The sequence below is a fragment of the Sus scrofa genome, chromosome 7 (assembly GCF_000003025.6).
Source record: "Sus scrofa isolate TJ Tabasco breed Duroc chromosome 7, Sscrofa11.1, whole genome shotgun sequence".
In the NCBI taxonomy this organism is placed as follows: Eukaryota; Metazoa; Chordata; class Mammalia; order Artiodactyla; family Suidae; genus Sus; species Sus scrofa.
Window position 1 is genome coordinate 113,200,213 of NC_010449.5, and position 17,241 is coordinate 113,217,453.

Here is a 17,241-nt window from a genome sequence, read left to right on the forward strand (position 1 = left end):
ATTGCTTTACTGTTACTCTGTCAGTAGTAACTTGTAGCCGTAACTTGAACCAATATTATTAGAGCAGAAATTCCAAATGGAAGGCAGTGAGTGCTGCCTCACCTTTCCAGGTATTGTTTGTCTTTCTTAGCGGTAGGGAATGCGAAGCACAGGTCATTAGACTCTAGAGCTTACATTTTTGACTTCAGTGCCATGTTTTATCTCCAGTGCCCTGGCCCAAGTGATGCTCTGAGGGATTGACAAACTCCTGTTTCCTAGCCCCCCAGAATGGTTCTCATTCCTTCTCATGGTCAAGAACAAGATGCCATAACAGAGTTTTGCCTTGATTATATGACTTTCTGCAGTATCCTTCCAATAAATTCCACCCCCACTTTTTTGGGCTGTGCCTGCGGCATGTGGAAGTTCCAGGCCAGTGATCAAACCCATGCCACAGCAGAGAACCAAGCTGCTGCAGTGACAATGCAGATCCTTAACCTGCTGTGCCACAAGGGAAGTCCTAAATTCCCTTTTTATTATAATCAGACAGAATCATGTTCTATTACTTGTAACTTAACAACAGCTTAACACTGAGAGTTTTCACAGAGTGAGGCACTGTTCTAATTACTTTACATGGTGTTAATTAATACATTTGACCTTCACGACAGCCCTATCAGGTATTAAGAGTATCCCTGGGAGTTCCCATCTTGACGCAGTGGTTAACGAATCTGACTAGGAACCATGAGGTTAACGATCCGGCGTTGGCTTGAGCTGTGGTGTAGGTTGCAGACACGGCTCGGATCCCGCGTTGCTGTGGCTCTGGCGTAGGCTGGCAGCTACAGCTCTGATTAGACCCCTAGCCTGGGAACCTCCATATGCCGTGGAAGCAGCCCAAAGAAATAGCAAAAAAAAAGAGTATCCCTAGCTTACTGGTGAAAACACTCAGGCAAAAAGAAGTTAAGTAAGATGCTCAGGTCACACATTTAGGAAATAGAAAATTTTGGATGTTTGGCTCCTGTGTGTGATCATTGGCTTTACCTTGCCCACTCTCCCCTCAAAAGAACTTCCATGATACACAGGAATGGCCATGGATTACAGCTCTCAGAACCCAGCTCTTCTGGACTGGACCCTAGCTTCTCCCTGTGCTGTGAGAGCAGCCTGCAGCTCCTCCTGAGATTTTCCAGCACAGGGTAACTGTCTGATCTCCTGCCACCTGCTGATTACTTGGGAGCAGGTGCTCTGAGAGCACACAGACGTGCCTCCTATGGAATTCTGCAGGTTGCAGGTAGGTTTGTACACCAATACCTCGCCCAGACCCCATGTTCTTCCAACCCTGTGGTGCGGTCACATTTTCTTCTCTTTAAGTGCTACCCTCTGGTTTCAAAGTTGTCTCAAGAACCCCAGGTGGCTTCATCTTTAATTCCCATGAGGCTCTGAAAGCACCTGTGGAGTTGTGCCTCCTTTAGTACTTAATTGCCCTGGCAGGACAGCATTCGGCTCACATTCCACGCCGAGAAGTGCAAAGCTCAGCAGGGGCTCCAGTCAATAAAAGCTGAAAAATACAGAAAACCCATTCCACACAGAGATGGTGATCATTTTGTATTTTTCTGAAAACCTCACGGAAAATCCTCTACGTAAGTGTTGACATAAGAAATGGTCTATGTATTCAAAAATAAGAACAACTCGATGGTGTTTTATCTAGTTTTTACATTAACAGTGAAATACAGCTTTCTAGGAATTGTCTAAGGAAACTAGGAAATAAAGAGAAAATGATGACAATCATTTGTTCACTATTCAGCTTTTCATCTCTGACCAGCTAGGTGGCACTGACACCTAAGTTCACACTGTCTGTTTTAGACAGTTGTTGGTATGGGTGGCTGTTATGTATTTGGAACATAAATGCTATAAAAATTAATCCCCCCAGCACTACAGCTGCTGCAACGGCAATAAGTGTGTGTCCAGGAAACGGCAGAGGTGCTTCATCGACATAAATCTGCAACAGAAAAAGCAAAGTCTTTGAGCTTTCCGAACCCAGCAATTCAAAAGGCCAAACTTAATGTGATTCCCACAGTGGTGGAGACGCTATTACTCTTTTAGTAAAATTCTGTCCAGACCGAGATATTTAGCATCCACAGAGCTTAGAAATAGTCTCCTGACAATCCGACAGGTAACAATGTGCACGTGATACATAGGGAATAAGAATTCTATTTATTACCCTCTGCCTTTATCTTGTGTCTTTAATGGCAGAGGTGGGCAGATAGACCACTCACATGATGGGCAAATCTTCTGTGTTGGGTTACAGAGGGATGGGCCACGTTCTGTGGGGACGTGGTTTGGAAGTGCCTAGCTGCTTAGGGGAATCAGGGAACGTGCATCCTGAGCTGATCTTGAAGAATAAGAGAAGGGAAGAAGGTACATTCAAGGTAGAGAGAATAAGCCCACGCTCTTACAAACTAGCATCTCTTTAGAAAATCCTCTGATCACACTGGGAAATTTCTGTATATTCAAAATGTTTCCTCTGCCTGAATGGATAGTTAATAACAGCAAGTTCCTAGAGGAGAGACAGGATTGTTGATAGAGAGACACAGAGTCATTTTTCTCTCTGAGACCAGAGGCAAGGATGGGTACCACTTATGTTCACAGCAGCAGTGGGGGCACATGGAGAGTAAGATGGTTTGAGCTTATGGTTTCCCTGTGAAGCAGGGAGCAAGGCAATCCTTTAAGGTAGGAGAAAGTAGAGATAAATGGAAATAGGACAAGGGGAATGTGGAGACATGCCAGAATAAGATCGAGGGTCGATAAGCTGCCTTAGGGTAGAACTCAAGTTAGAAGTATCATCACCCTGCCAGTGGCCCAAGGATGTGTCTATTCTTTAGGAAACAGTCCCTTAAACTATCACGTCCCTTACAATTTCTCTGAGTCACTCCTTCTATTCCACTTTCAATATGGTTATTGTGAGTTTTATCACCTCACTTTATATAAATAAGCTCCTGTAATAGCTTCCTTTTCATGATGTCAATCACGTCGACATAATAACACAGATGAATCTTTGGAAAACACCAGTCTGTCTATAAAACACTTGAGAGAGAGAGAGAGAGAGAGAGAGAGAGAGAGAGAGAGAGAGAGAGAGAGAAGAGAGAGAAGAGAGAGAGAGAGAGAGAGAGAGAGAGAGAGAGAGAGAGAGAGAGAGAGAGAGAGAGATTGCTTTATTTGCAACTAGAAGAATCTTGACTGTCAAGAGCTGGTACCAGAAATGGGATACTGTAAGCAACAGAAAAAGGTGGGTCTGGCCCAGTGGCATGGCAAGCAGTGAGAAACTGTGCTTTTGCCAATCTGGGAAGATAATTATCCTCAAGGCAATGGACCAGCTGGTTTAACTATGTCCTGTTGTACTTGGAGGCCCAGACTATGTGCCCAGTGCTATGGGAATTATTAGGGTTTTGATGGAAAAATAGTACCTTCTGAAGGTGATATACTGCTTGTTGTTTTCAGTATGGTGCTACAAGGTAACAAAAATCTTTCTTTTAAAGGTGGCCTGTCAAAGCAAGTTGGAAAATTTTTAAGAAAGATCTAGTCTGTTTGTGGCCAATAAGAGATAAAATTGTGTACCACATGTACTTTCAAATATGGATTTTCTTTTCTCTGCTAAAATTAGGAAGAACTGGTGGAAACCATCCATGGCAATCATAATCCGATTTTTCTCTCTCTCTGTTCTGCTTCCTCAGTGTTGAATAAATCCTTCCATACTCCCAACAGTCCTTATGTTGGGACTGACTGTAGCTCCTGGGGCTGCAAGCTTCCTTGTTCAATGTCATCAAGAAAGAGCAAATCCACATCCACTGGCCCGTGCCACAGTCACAAGCAACGCGGGATCCGAACCTCGTATGTTACCTACACTACACTCATGGCAATGCCAGATCCTTAACCCACTGACCGGGGTCAGTGGTTGAACCTGTGTCCTCATGGATACTATGTCAGATTCGTTTCCACTGAACCACGATGGGAATCGTTTTTCAAATTGTTTTTCATTTATATGTAGTGTATTTTCAAATTCAAGGATTCTTTTCTCTGCAATATCCATTCTGCTATTGAGTCCATCCAGTGATTTAAAAATTTTAAGCATTTGTATTTTCAGTTCTAAAATTTCCAATTTTTTTTTATAGTTTCTATTTTTCTATGGAGACTTCCTTCTTTTCCCTTACCATTCATTCCAAAAGTGTTTGCCTTTATCTAGAGCAGACTTCTAAGAGCTGGTTTAAATATAGGTCTGATAATTCCATTTGCTGTCTTTTGTTCATTGTCTTTTCTCTTCGGAATTGCTTATATTTACTTAATTCTTGGTATGTTGAATAATTTTGGATTGCATCCTGGACATTTAAGATATTATGTTGTGAGACTCTGGGTCTTGCTAACAATTTTCTGGGAAAATGTTGAATTTTTTGTTGGCAGTCAGTCACACTGGTTGAGCTCAGATCACAAAATTAGGCTTTACTTTCTCTGGGCAATGGTGCCAATGTCAGTTCTATTTTCAAAAAAAAAGTCTCAGCTCTTCTATTGTGTCTTCCTGGGTCCTTTGCCACTCATGGGTTATTCTGACTTATGTGGTATTTATATGGCAGTTTTATTTTGAAGCTTTTGCTAAGCTTCTTTGGGTGTGTTCTGCTCAGTTCTACATGTATTTGTCCTAGAGCATATTCAGAATTAGGAATCTCCTTCTCCAGTGCTCTTCTTTTAGGGATTTCTCCCACATTCTCTACCCCAGGGGCCCTTTTTCCTAGTCCTCTGGGAAGAAGCCTGGGATTCATTAGCATTTTAGCCCCCTGAACTATTGTGCTATTCCATGAAATGGGGGACGACCTTAGGACAAAGAGGTAAGAAAAAAAGAGGAAAAATAATGGGGCATTTTTTTCTCAGGCTCCTCACATGACAGGTGCTTCTTTCCCTAGATCCTCTATCTAGTGGGATGGGTTTTCTCTCAGGGTCTTAGGTGACTACTCTGCTGCCATGGCTGCCCACAACTGCAGTTGTGCAGATTCGTTACTGAGGCAGGGCCAGGATAGAAAAAGGAAAAAGAGAGAGTGCGAGATTTTGTTTTTGATAATGTAGTCTCAGTATTTGACAATGAGTCAGCCGTTAATCAATTTAATCAAATCCTCATTCCTTACTACCCCCTAGAGGCAGCAGATATCATTATATGAATACGCAAAAATGAGTCACTGAACGTCATAGGGTGATTTCGGGAGACTGAGTTTGGTTTCCAAATCTTTTGGATCGTGATAGCTTTTGGGATATTTAAGACTCTACTGTTACAATGCAAATGGAAGATAATATGAGGAACTAAAATGTTACAGGCATAGGTCTCTGTGGGGCCATGGGGGGTGGGATCAGAAAACCAAGCTAGATATGGAAGGTGGCGAGGGAACACAAACAAATACAGGCACTTACTAAATTTTTCTCAACATCGATTCGCCCTGCAACCTATCAATAACTTCATCATTGCTGAAAATGCCATCACCCTTCTCCAGGATCCTCCATCTTCAGGCCTTGTCCATTCCACACATCCTGCCATTTTTTCTCTTCAGTGTCTCTCGGATGGATGCCTGCTGTATTATTTCCCCAGCCATCACCCCACTAGATACCACTGGATAGCTGTCCCTTCACTATACCTGAAATTCTTCAACTAAGTTACAAAACGTGACCCCTGGAACGACAGACACTCTGAAGTGAAAGAGCTCAGAGCCCTGCAGAAAAAACACACCAGGCATTAGCAACATTGACACGTAAATTCCTTTGAGTAAAAATATTCACTGGGGCCACTTTTCCGAAGATGCAGCATAGAAAAATTTCAATCTCCTTCCTAAGGTTCTTGGGCACATACTTCATGTATCAAAGTAAAGCTGGAGAGAGAAGGATGAGAGTTTGAAACACAGCTGACATATATTTTTTTGAATGAAGAGACAGAAACACACAACCCAACATGGCCTTGATGAGTACTTTGGGCTAATCCACACAGTCATGGTTTTGCTGTGACCCCTCACTTTTATTGGCTTTCACAACAATTATCTAGACCACCTCAACTTGCTGTGTTCTTACGGGCAGCTGGAACCCGAAGATGTGCGTCCGTGCATATCCAGGTGAACACTGGGTCCACTTCTCCTCTAACTTTTGGAAACACCTTTCCTGCTTCACCTTCATGATCTATTAGTGCTGCCTTTCGGCTCAAAAAAATGGTACATTACAGTGAAGTTCAACGTTCAGATATCTTTAGAAATAATAGCATCAAGGGAAATGGAGAAAAAATAAACGCTAAATATTTCAAAGATGCTATTTCCACCATGCATGGATATTGGTACCTTAAAACTCAAACCAGATATACAGGCTTTATCTAAACTCAAAGCAGGAAAAACAAAAATGCTGTCAACTTACTTTTACACTTAAATTGAGGCCTAAAGGATTATACACTGGAGCATGAAGAATCAGTCCTAAGTAGTCTTTCAGTTTTTTCACATTTTCTGGCACAGATTGTTCTAAAATTACACAAAGTATATTTTAGGCACATGTATGCTATTTTCTTATTCTGTATATTGTATGTAAGTTTCTTACATACATTAAAGTACAATGAAAGATTCCACTCCATAACATGGCTAAGTTATTCCATACTTTTCGTTCTCCTTGACTCTGTGGAAAATATATTTAGGGAAATTAGGCCTACCATCTTCTTAGGGGCATCGTCAAGAAGGACGAGACCTCTGACCACCTTAAGTCAGGCTGACTTTTCTTTCCCGCCCCAGGCTCATGACTAATCCTGACCTGCATATGCTTTAAGTCTTTGGCGATGAGATAATTTTGGGACCACGTTAGTGATTTGTAAATTATTTCCAGTTAAGTAGAAAAGAAATTCCACAATATGATCCCTTAAATCTTTTCCAAAAGAAGTAATCAGTGACTCCTGCCTTTCTTATAATTCTTTCTCAAACCAGGTATGTAGCGTGAAGGTTAGGAATTGCAGTGGTGTGATGGTACATGGGATCTAAAGGGAAAAAAAGCTCTGAATGTCAAAGCATTTGCCAATTTTCAGGATGTGAATATCCTTTTTAAAAAAATTTAAAAATTGAAGTACAGCTGATTTACAATGTTGTGTTTCTGTTGTACAGCCAAGTAATTTGGACACACACACACACACACACACACACACACACACACACTCTCTCTCTCTCTTTCTCTCTATATAGAGAGAATGTGTGTGTACATGTATATATGTGTGTGTGTATATATATACACACACACACACATGCATATACATTCTTTCTCATATTCCTTTCCATTATGGTTTATAATAGGATGTTGAATATAGTTCCCTGTGTTATACAGTAGGACCTTGTTGTTTACGTATTTTATATGTAGTAGTTTGTATCTGTTAATTCCAAACTCCTAATTTATTCCTCCCTCACCCCTTTTTTTCCTTGGACAACTATAATTTTGTTTTCTGTGAGTCCATTTCTGTTTTGTGAATAAGTTCATTTGTGTCATATTTGATTTTAATTAAATTAATTAATTTTTAGGGCTGCACCTGTGGCATATGGAGGTTCCCAGGCTAGGGGTCGAATCAGAGCCGCAGCTGCTGGCCTACACCACAGCCACAGCAACATGGGATCCAAGATGTTTCTGCGACCCACACCATGGCTTACGGCAACATTGGATCCCTAACTCACTGAGAGAGGCCAGGGATCAAACCTGCATCCTCATGGATGCTAGTTGGGTTCATTTTCCACTAAGCTACAATGGGAACTCCTTATGTCACACTGTAGATTCCACACATAAATGACATCATATTTGTCTTTTTCTTACTTCACTTAGTGCAATAATCTTAGGTCCATCCCTGATACTACAAATGGCATTATTTCATTTTTTATGGCTGAGTAGTATTCCATTTGTGTATATACAACATCTTCTTTAGCCATTCACTTGTTGGTGGCCAGTTAGCTTGCTTCCAAGTCTTGACTATTGTAAAGAGTGCTCCTATGAACACTGAGGTGCATGTATTTTTCAAATTATGGTTTTCTCTGGATATATGCCCAGTAGTGGGATTGCTGGATCAGATGGCAACTCCATTTAAAAATTTTTAAGGAACCTCTGTACTATTTTCCCATAGTGACTGTGCCAATTTACATTCCCAATAGCTGTGTAGGAGGGTTCCCTTTTCTCCACACAGAGTGTGAATATCCTCACCATGGCTAATTTCAAACAACCAGTGGTTTAACAACCAGTACTCGAAATGCTTGAGTATTTAAAAATCGATGCTCAAAAAGAACAGGCTCTAGCACACCACAGAAAATGGGAATGTTAGGTAAAGCAAAATATTTACTAATTTTCCTTGTTGGATTTTTCATTTCAAAAAAAAAATGCCTATGTTGGTCAGAGTAAGACTCACTGAATGCCAAATATCTAGCTGTTTGGTAACACTTGGAAATTTCCTTTCATTCTATTGACCTATGGATCTATTGATCTATCTACCTATTGATCTTCTTAAAGGTACGCATTCATGAACAAACACAAATGTACAACAAGAGATTGTAAATTTGAGGTAAAATTGAATTGTGCAGACCATTTTTTAGTTCTGCATCTTTCAATTACTTTATCATAAAATAGTTAAGAAACTTTTCTCGTATTAGAAGGAAGATCCTGCAGATAACTTGACAACACCTCTTATCTCCTCCTCTATAACACTGCAGAAGCAATGCAAGGAGACACCAGACCAATGTGCAGTGCAAATTCAATCAGCCACATTATGCTGCTAACCTCCTGAGTCCAGGTCAATGGAAGTGATGATAAAATAAGTGTGAGACAACAGAAGTGGAGTGAACAGCAATAGGACAACCAATTCAGCTTCTTTTCCAAAGAACTCCTGGCTATTTTTTTGTGTAAACAGGTTTTGTAACCCACTTATCTAGGTCATAACAAGAGTACTTATAAGCTATCATAATTGCAGAAGAAAGCAAACCCTACTTAGTTTCCAGTTTTCCCTGTTATTTACTTCAGCCACAGTAACCAGGTATGGCGTTTCCACTGGGATATATCCATCTTCATTGTAAATTTTCAAAGAAATTGGATATTGTGTAACTGGAAACTTAAAACGGGGAACCTAAAATGCAAATTACAAAAATGAATGTAAATTTGGAGACTTCAGTACATGAATGTCATTTTCTGGTAAAGAATAAATAGATGTAATCCCAAGGATTTGGCTATTCTAAATGAAATGTGCTTCTGAGGGTTTCCTGCCTTCTCAGTGCATGAAAAAAAGAAAAAAATCTGTCTTAACAGCAGAATCAATGTGAACTGCAAAAGTAATATGCCAACATTGTGGAAACAAAACTCATACCTTTTATTGGCCTTTTTTTCCACAGGAATTTGCTATGATGGCATTCAAACTTTTTTGATGAACCCATCTCCCCTAAGGTACTGCATGAGAGGGACCCTGCCCAAATCCCTTACACCATTCTCCCTGCCAGTCATGATATTTCAGCCACACTCCTTAAACTCAGGTTCTGGAGTTCAAATCTAGCTCCAGCACATATTAATGATGTGCTCTTTGGAAAATTACCAGGCTTCTCTGGGCCTTAAATGAAATGATACAAGTCATGGAGAAGCCTCAGAGCAGTACATGATGGATAGTAAATGCCCAAGAAATATTGGAATTCAGCAAGGGTGGGGTTGTAAAGAATGGAAGAGCAACTCTCATAATGTATTGAATGCTGACCCTGTGTCCAATATTATGTCAAGCAATTGTATCTACATATAAAATTACAGATGTTTCTACTGCACTTTTAATTAGATCTGCTCGAAAATTATACCAAATGCACACAAACATTATCACCGTATGCCTCTGAATGCTTTGAGACTAACAGGAAGCATTTGACACAGAACCCACTCTCTCTATTTATTTATTTATTTAGTCTCTTTAGGGCCACACCCATAGCATGTGGAAGTTCCCAGTCTATGGGTTGAATTGGAGCTGTAGCTGCCGGCCTATGCCACAGCCACAGCAACACTGGATCTTTAATCCACCAAGCGAGGCCAGGGATCGAACCTGTGTCCTCTTGGATTCTATCTGGGTTCATTACCACTGAGCCACAACAGGAACGTCTCTCTTAGTTTTTATTTTTTTAAATGCAGGCATTTATTATAATTATGTATTGTCCTCAAATGATTTTCTAAGTGAGAACAAGAAAGTAGATTTTTCTTTAGCAATGGAAAATACTGTCTTAAAGAGTTTTTTACCCTTTAAGCAAGTATAGCAAAATTTTCTAGATTTACACATTGTCTTATTATAGTGTTTTAAAAAATTGTTATTGGAGTACAGCTGACTTTCAATTGATGTGTTAGTTTCAGGTGTACAGAAAGTAAATCGGTTATACATATATCCATTCTTTCTCAGATTCTTTTCCCATAGAGGTTATTATAGTACACCGGGTAGATTTCCCTGTGCTATACAGGAGGTCCTTGTTAGTCATCTATTTTAGATATAGTACCGTATATATCTTAATCCCAAACTCCTAATTTTCCCTCCCTGCAAGTTTTCCCCTTTGGTAACCATAAGTTGGATTTAAAAATCTGAGTCTGTTTGTTTTGTAAATAACTGGATTTTTTTTCATCATTTTCTATTAGATTCCACATATAAATGATATCATATGATACTTGTCTTTCTATCAAAAACAATGGTTCAATGCCATGAATAGGTGTGCGTGCTGTCAGGCCCAAGGGCCTCTTCCAACCTTGTCAAGGGGACTGCTCACCTCTCATTGCAAACAATGCCAGAACCCACTCTCTTAATCAGCATATTTTACTGTCTTCTATTTTGCCACTACTACCTTGAGCTTCAAGTTCTATATTTCCAGAACCTGATACCACATTGGATACCTAAGACTTTTTTTTTCTTTTTACGGCCGCACCTGCGGCATATGCAAGTTCCTGGGCCAGGGGTCGAATTGGAGCTGTAGCTGCCTGGCTATGCCACAGCCATAGCAACACTGGATCCAAGTTGCATCTGTGCCCTGAGCTGTAACTTGTGGCAACACGGGATCCTTAACCCACTGAGCGAGGCCAGGGATCGAACCCACATCCTCACCAACACTATGTCAGATTTTGAACCCACTGAGCCACAACAGGAACTCCTCAATCAACATTCACCATCATCTAGTGTAGCATTTGACAATTGTTTTCATATAGGCAATGCATATGTGTGTGTGTATACCTTCATAAGAACCTGTGGCATGATTAGGTCTGTGCAGGTATTATTCTAACAGATGGACTTAATTAAAGTGTCGGGGGGCATTTAAATTCAGAACTAAAAAGATTTATGTCATTAAATAAGACATTAATTCTATGTCTTAGCTTTCATGTTTAACCAAAATGAACATTTCAAAATCTTATTAATATGAAAGTACTCTGTCTTTAAGAAATTAAAAATTATCTTACCTTTTCTCTGCAATCTGAGAACCCAACAGCATATGAAAACTTCTGATTGTTTGTGCAATTACACTCCTCTCGAGTAGATGCATTAGCACACTGTTTGAATTTACCAGATTTCTGCAAGTAGAATTAAAATGCGGTGTCTGATAACTCTGGAAATGCTGAAAGTCACGTCTGTTGAATGTATAACAGGTGCCCCCCATCACCTGTTATTTACTTTGGTGTAAATTAGATTTGTTTCCTATTTAACTCCCAAGAAAACCCAGAAGAAGAAGAAAAAGAAAAAAAACCTAAAGATTTCCATGTAAATATATTAAACTCATATTTTAAGAGAGGAGGCTGGCTTCAAGTAAAATATCAGAGTTTATCTTTGGAAGAAATTGGAATTGAAGAAGAACTCAATATTTGAGTTGCAAATTGCCTGGAGCAGAGCTTCATACTCCAAAATGCAAGGTTCAATAACAAGTCAACCTCGTGCTGTGTGTGGGCGTGTGTATGTGTGTAATCATACGGGTTTAAATATGTATTATTTGTTTGTTCAACAATTTTTTTTTTGTCTTTTTAGGGCCACACTCGTGGCATTTGGAGGTTCCCAAGCTAGGGGTCTATTTGGAGCTGCAGCCTCTGGCCTATGCCATAGCCACAGCAACGCCAGATCCGAGCTGTGTCTGTGACCTACACCACAGCTCATGGCAATGCTGGATCCTTAACCCACTGAGCAAGGCCAGGGATGGAACCCGCAACCTCATGGTCCCTAGTTGGATTTGTTTCCACTGCACCATGACGGGAACTCCTGTTCATCAATTTTTAAGCACTCCTTATATCTGGCACTTTTCTGGGTACTAAAGATATAGTAGGGAATAAAATAGATTAAAAAACCCCAATAACCCTACATTATGTAGCTTACTTTCTTATGAAATATAATAGATAAACGGGTAAAATATGTAAAACTGTAATAAGTGCAATGAAGCAAAATAAGGCAGAGAAGGGGGTCGGAGTGGGTATCAGTGGAGGTGGGGTTGCAATCCTAAATAGAGTGGGCGAGAAAGGACTTACTGCCGCGGTGACATTTAAGCAAAACCCGAAAGAAAGTGATGGACTGCAACATCTGGCAGAAGTGGATTGTAGAAAGGAACTTTTTGAAACCTCAAAAGCCCTGAGGTGGAACTATGTCTTGTATATTTGAAGAACAGCAAGGAGGCCAAGGTGGCCAGAGCAGACTGACCTGGGGAGATCGGGTCAGATGTAAAGTCAAGGCTAAACCACAGAGGACCTTATAAACCATTGTAAGAATTTGACTTTTCCTCTGAATGAGATGGGAAGATGATGAAGGGTTTTGAACAAAAGAAAAAAACCATTTTCTGTCTTTGTGTGCACATATATGTCCATGAGTTGACTGCAATGCTGGCTTGTCCATAGGTATATGCAGGTAGGTGCATTTTTCTGGAGAGAGATTTCCCAGGTATCTATAGAGTTTCCTTGAGAAGCCACCCCACGATGTACTTTTCTTCTGAACTTACTGGTTTCTTTCTATTCTCTCTACCTGGTTCACCCCAACCCCAGAGAGGCCGAGTGCAGCTGGGGTTGGGTTTTTTCCTAGGCAGATCCTAGGCAGGAGTTCAAATGAGGCAATGTTGCTGCAAACACTCTTTCCTTTTGGACATCATTCCTTTCCCAGGGATGGAGATGTAAGATGGGTCAGAGGCCTTTCTCATTAAAAAAAAAAAAAAAAAAAAAAAAAAGCTTTCACCCTTTCTATGCCCTTTGAAATCCAAATGGGAGTCAGGGAGAGGTTAAGGAGAAGGAGTCCACTTCGATTTCTTGGTCCCAAGACCATATTCAGGAATAGCAGTAAGAGAAGAAAGAGATAAAGTCACAGGAGGAGGAAGAGGAGTAGCAGTAGGAGTAACAACAACAATAAGGACAAGTGATGCTGTATCAGGGTGGATTATGCTAAATGCATCTTCTCATTTAATCCCTGCAGCTGGGACTTTACATCTATAATTTTACTGAATGATTTCTCAAATTCAAATAAATACTAGCTTATTTGCAGGAAAAAATATTTACCTTTGACTTGTGAAATAGATTTCTTGGTATAGGTTGGCTAGGATCTGCATGATAAAAATTATCTGTGAGTGGAATAGCAATTCCCATATTAGAGGGAGGCCTGTAGTTTACCTGAAAATGATAAACAAAGATAGTGTAAAATTCATTAGTATTTACCAAAGTTTTTAATTTAAAAATCTTGATTTTTTCCAGAAAAACCCTCACAACAAATATTTCACTTTTAGCTTCAGACATTTAAGTAAATTTCTCTTCCCTCAGCACTCTCTCAACCCAAGGTAATATCACTTGGACCTTGTAAATAGGTGAAAAGCATTTTAGCACCTAAAATAGCCATCATAAAGTCAGTGGAATAAGGTTTAAACACCTTATAGAGAGTCTTAGTGACGTATTTAATAAATAATTCATCGAGTTTGGTTATTTGTTTCTTGTCACAAAGAAAGTTATAAGTAATAAGTTAACAAAAAGTAATAATTTATATTTTAAAATGAGTCACAGGTTCTGACAAGGCAAAAATTAAAATCGTTACTACATTGAAATGGGGCCAGTAAGATATATCAGCTCATGACAGATGAACTTAAGAATATATAACTGTATATATTGCCAAAGCCCACATATATATATATATATATATATAGCATAAATATATAGCATAAAATGTTGATATTAATAATGATGAGACCAAGTTACCAAGAAAAAAATTATTTCGGAAGGTTTTCACATTTTAGAAATAAACAGTATCACATCTTCAGAAATGACACTGAGACAGAATACTAACTCAGGTAGTTAGTGTAGAAGCATGGGCTCCCACACATTCTTTGATATGGATATTGATTAACCTTTGTGGCTTAAGGGCTCCCAGGGAGTAACACCTCCACAGGCCTTGTTTTATTATAGGAAATGCGCATTCCCCACCGGCTTTGTTTACTCTAGGGAAATTCGAATCTCTAGCCCACTCCTCAACTGTTGAAAAGGAATGAGAAGAATGGTGACTTAATCTAAGGAAAGAAAAGGACAAAAAAACCCGTAAAACTGTTGGACATTCCCAACCCTAAAAGCCCTATTGGATAAGGACTGATATAGGTAATTGAACAAGGCCAATGGGAGAAAACCACACCTTTCTGGACCCCACGTTGGTACCCCCACATCTTTAAGGAATAAAAACTCCTAAAGAACGATAGAGAAAGGGGGCTCTTCTTCTCCCCACTCCCAGCTGTCCTGGGAGCTATTTGCTTTTCTTTAATAAAGACTTTTCTTGCTTGCTGCCTGTGTGTTCACGAAGTTATTCTTTGGCTACCGTGAATAAGAACCCAGATTCCGGTATCATCTTTCCAGTATCAACATGAGGATTGAAACATAACTAGAATGTTTTGAGCATTTCAGCAAAAAAATGGTAAGAAAGTGGCCAGTCAATCACACAAAATAATATATCACCGGTACCCTTCAAACAATGTGCTTAGGTTTCTTACTGGCAAAACTTTGATCATATTAAAACCCTGACTGTCCACGTGAACTCCACTGTTCCAGTCTTCCAACGGAATAAATTCACTAGGGATGTGATGCATAGACTTGAGATAACTACAGCTGCTTTTCAAGGTTGGCACGATTGTTGTAACAAAGCACTCAGTCGACGCTCCCCAGACAATAAATGCCAGTGAAGTTGAACCCTGGAAAAATCCAAGTAAATGCAGATTATTTAAAGTAACTGCTACTGGCTGAATTGTGTCTACTCCAAATTCATATGTTGAAGTCCTGCCCCAGTATCTCAGAAGGCAATTGTCTTGGGAGATAAGATCTTTAAAGAGGTAATTACGTTGAGATTATTAGGGTTGGCCCTAGGCCATTAAGATGGGCATCATATAACAAGAGGAAATTTGAACATAGACACACACAGAGGGAAGAACTGGCGAGGATACAGGGAGGAGAGAGCCATCTGCACACCAAGGACAGAGGCCTTAGAAGAAGCCAACCCTGCCAACACATTGATCTTGGACTTCCAGCCTCTAGAACTGCAAGAAAATAAATTTCTATTGTTTAAGCCACTCGGTCCACAGAATTTTGCTAAGGCTGTATCCGTTTGTGTTAGCAAATGAATATATTAACTAATAATATTAGTTTGTATTAGCAAACTAATACTGTAGCAACTAAAGAATACAGAAAATGAAAAAAAAAAAATAGAAAAAGAGTGATAATATAAAATAGAAATAAGAGTTACATAAGTTTGACCACAACAATCTGTTTGAGACTAAATCTTAACAGAAGACAAATTCTTTTCCAGGAGGAAATACATTCCAATCTAATTGACTGTGAGTGACATTTGGAAATGAGCAAGGATCAAGAAAAACTTATTAAATAAACACCGATATTGAATGTAGTTGGATGTAAATCCAACTTAGATTGGCAAGGCTTCCCTCATTCACTGATGAGCACCTGGACATTTGCTTGGGTAATAAGAATAAAATAATTTCCATTGGTATACCTTTTGAGAAGTTATTCATTTAGCAATTACTGTATTTCACAAAGATATGTTTTTTGGTGGCAATTTATTTACAATAAACCTACTTGAACCAGACCAGTGAAGGAACGCAGGCTGCAATGGTGAAAGCACTGAGTCCTAACCACTAGACCACCAGGCAACTCCCCAGAGCTCACTCTTTAAACCTCTATCACATACAACCTTTTTATAATACCCAAAATATTAACAGTGCTTAGTCATCCTTGATAGATAAGATTATACGTATTTTTTTTCTTCTTTTTCTTAACTGTATTCTCAATTTCCTATAATCAATAGTTTTTTTTGTTTTTGTTTTTGTTTTTGTTTTTTTTTGGTGTTTTTAGGGCTGCACCTGTGGCATAAGGAAATTCCCAGGCTAGGGGCCAAATCAGAACTGACGCTGCTGGCTTATACCATGGCCACAGCAACGCCAGATCTGAGCCGAGTCTGTGACCTACACTGCAGCTCACAGCAACGCCAGATCCTTAACCCACTGAGTGAGGCCAGGGATTGAAGCTACAACCTAATGGATACTACTACTCCTGCTGAGCCACGATGGGAACTCCAACAGACATTTTTTCTTTTTCTTTTTTTTTTTTTTTTTTTTTTTGCTTTTTAGAGCCACATCAATGGCATATGGAGGTTCCCAGGCTAGGGGCCCAATTGAATCTATAGCTGCTGGCCTACACCACAGCCATGGCAACATCAGATCCGAGCTGCGTCTGTGACCTACACCACAGCTCACAGCAATGCTGGATCCTTAACCCACTGAGCGAGGCCAGCGATTGAAGCCACAACCTCAAGGTTCCTAGTTGGATTTGTTTCCGCTAGGCCATGCCGGGACCGCCAAGATTTTTTTAAATTAAAGAAAGCCTTACTTGTCGTAAAGTTTTGCTAGCTGCAGAAATTTCCATTAGATAACTATCAGTATCATCAAAATAGCCTTTAGCTTTAACTTCCAACAAATTTGGGTTTCCCACAATTACTTTCAATAGTGGTATTTCAAGGGTTCGAACACCTACGGAAACAAAGACAAGAGTTAACATGAAATCATGAAAATTTCAAGCAATTTCATAATGGTTGGCTGATCAGGATTCTAGGACATCTACAGAATCTATTATGAAGGCTGCGTAACAGCTACAAATAGCGTTAGGGATTTATAGAGAGGTAACTTTAATAGTTCTAAGAAAGATTTCACTTTGCAGATGTTTTCACAGAACTCTTGCTCCCCTCCCCCA

General features: G+C 39.7%; 1 protein-coding gene across 1 annotated transcript in view; it reads right to left on the reverse strand.

Annotated features, from left to right (window-relative positions):
• CATSPERB (cation channel sperm associated auxiliary subunit beta) overlaps nt 1,573-17,241 on the reverse strand; it is a 91,813-nt gene continuing 76,144 nt past the window's right edge. Inside the window, exons 19-26 of the mRNA XM_021099620.1 lie at nt 16,882-17,021; nt 14,979-15,176; nt 13,513-13,623; nt 11,452-11,562; nt 8,983-9,118; nt 6,403-6,503; nt 5,643-5,717; nt 1,573-1,969 (exon numbers count right to left, since the gene is read on the reverse strand). Coding sequence (XP_020955279.1) covers nt 1,793-1,969; nt 5,643-5,717; nt 6,403-6,503; nt 8,983-9,118; nt 11,452-11,562; nt 13,513-13,623; nt 14,979-15,176; nt 16,882-17,021 — 1,049 coding nt within the window. The 3' untranslated portion in view covers nt 1,573-1,792. The remainder of the gene's footprint in view (nt 1,970-5,642; nt 5,718-6,402; nt 6,504-8,982; nt 9,119-11,451; nt 11,563-13,512; nt 13,624-14,978; nt 15,177-16,881; nt 17,022-17,241) is intronic.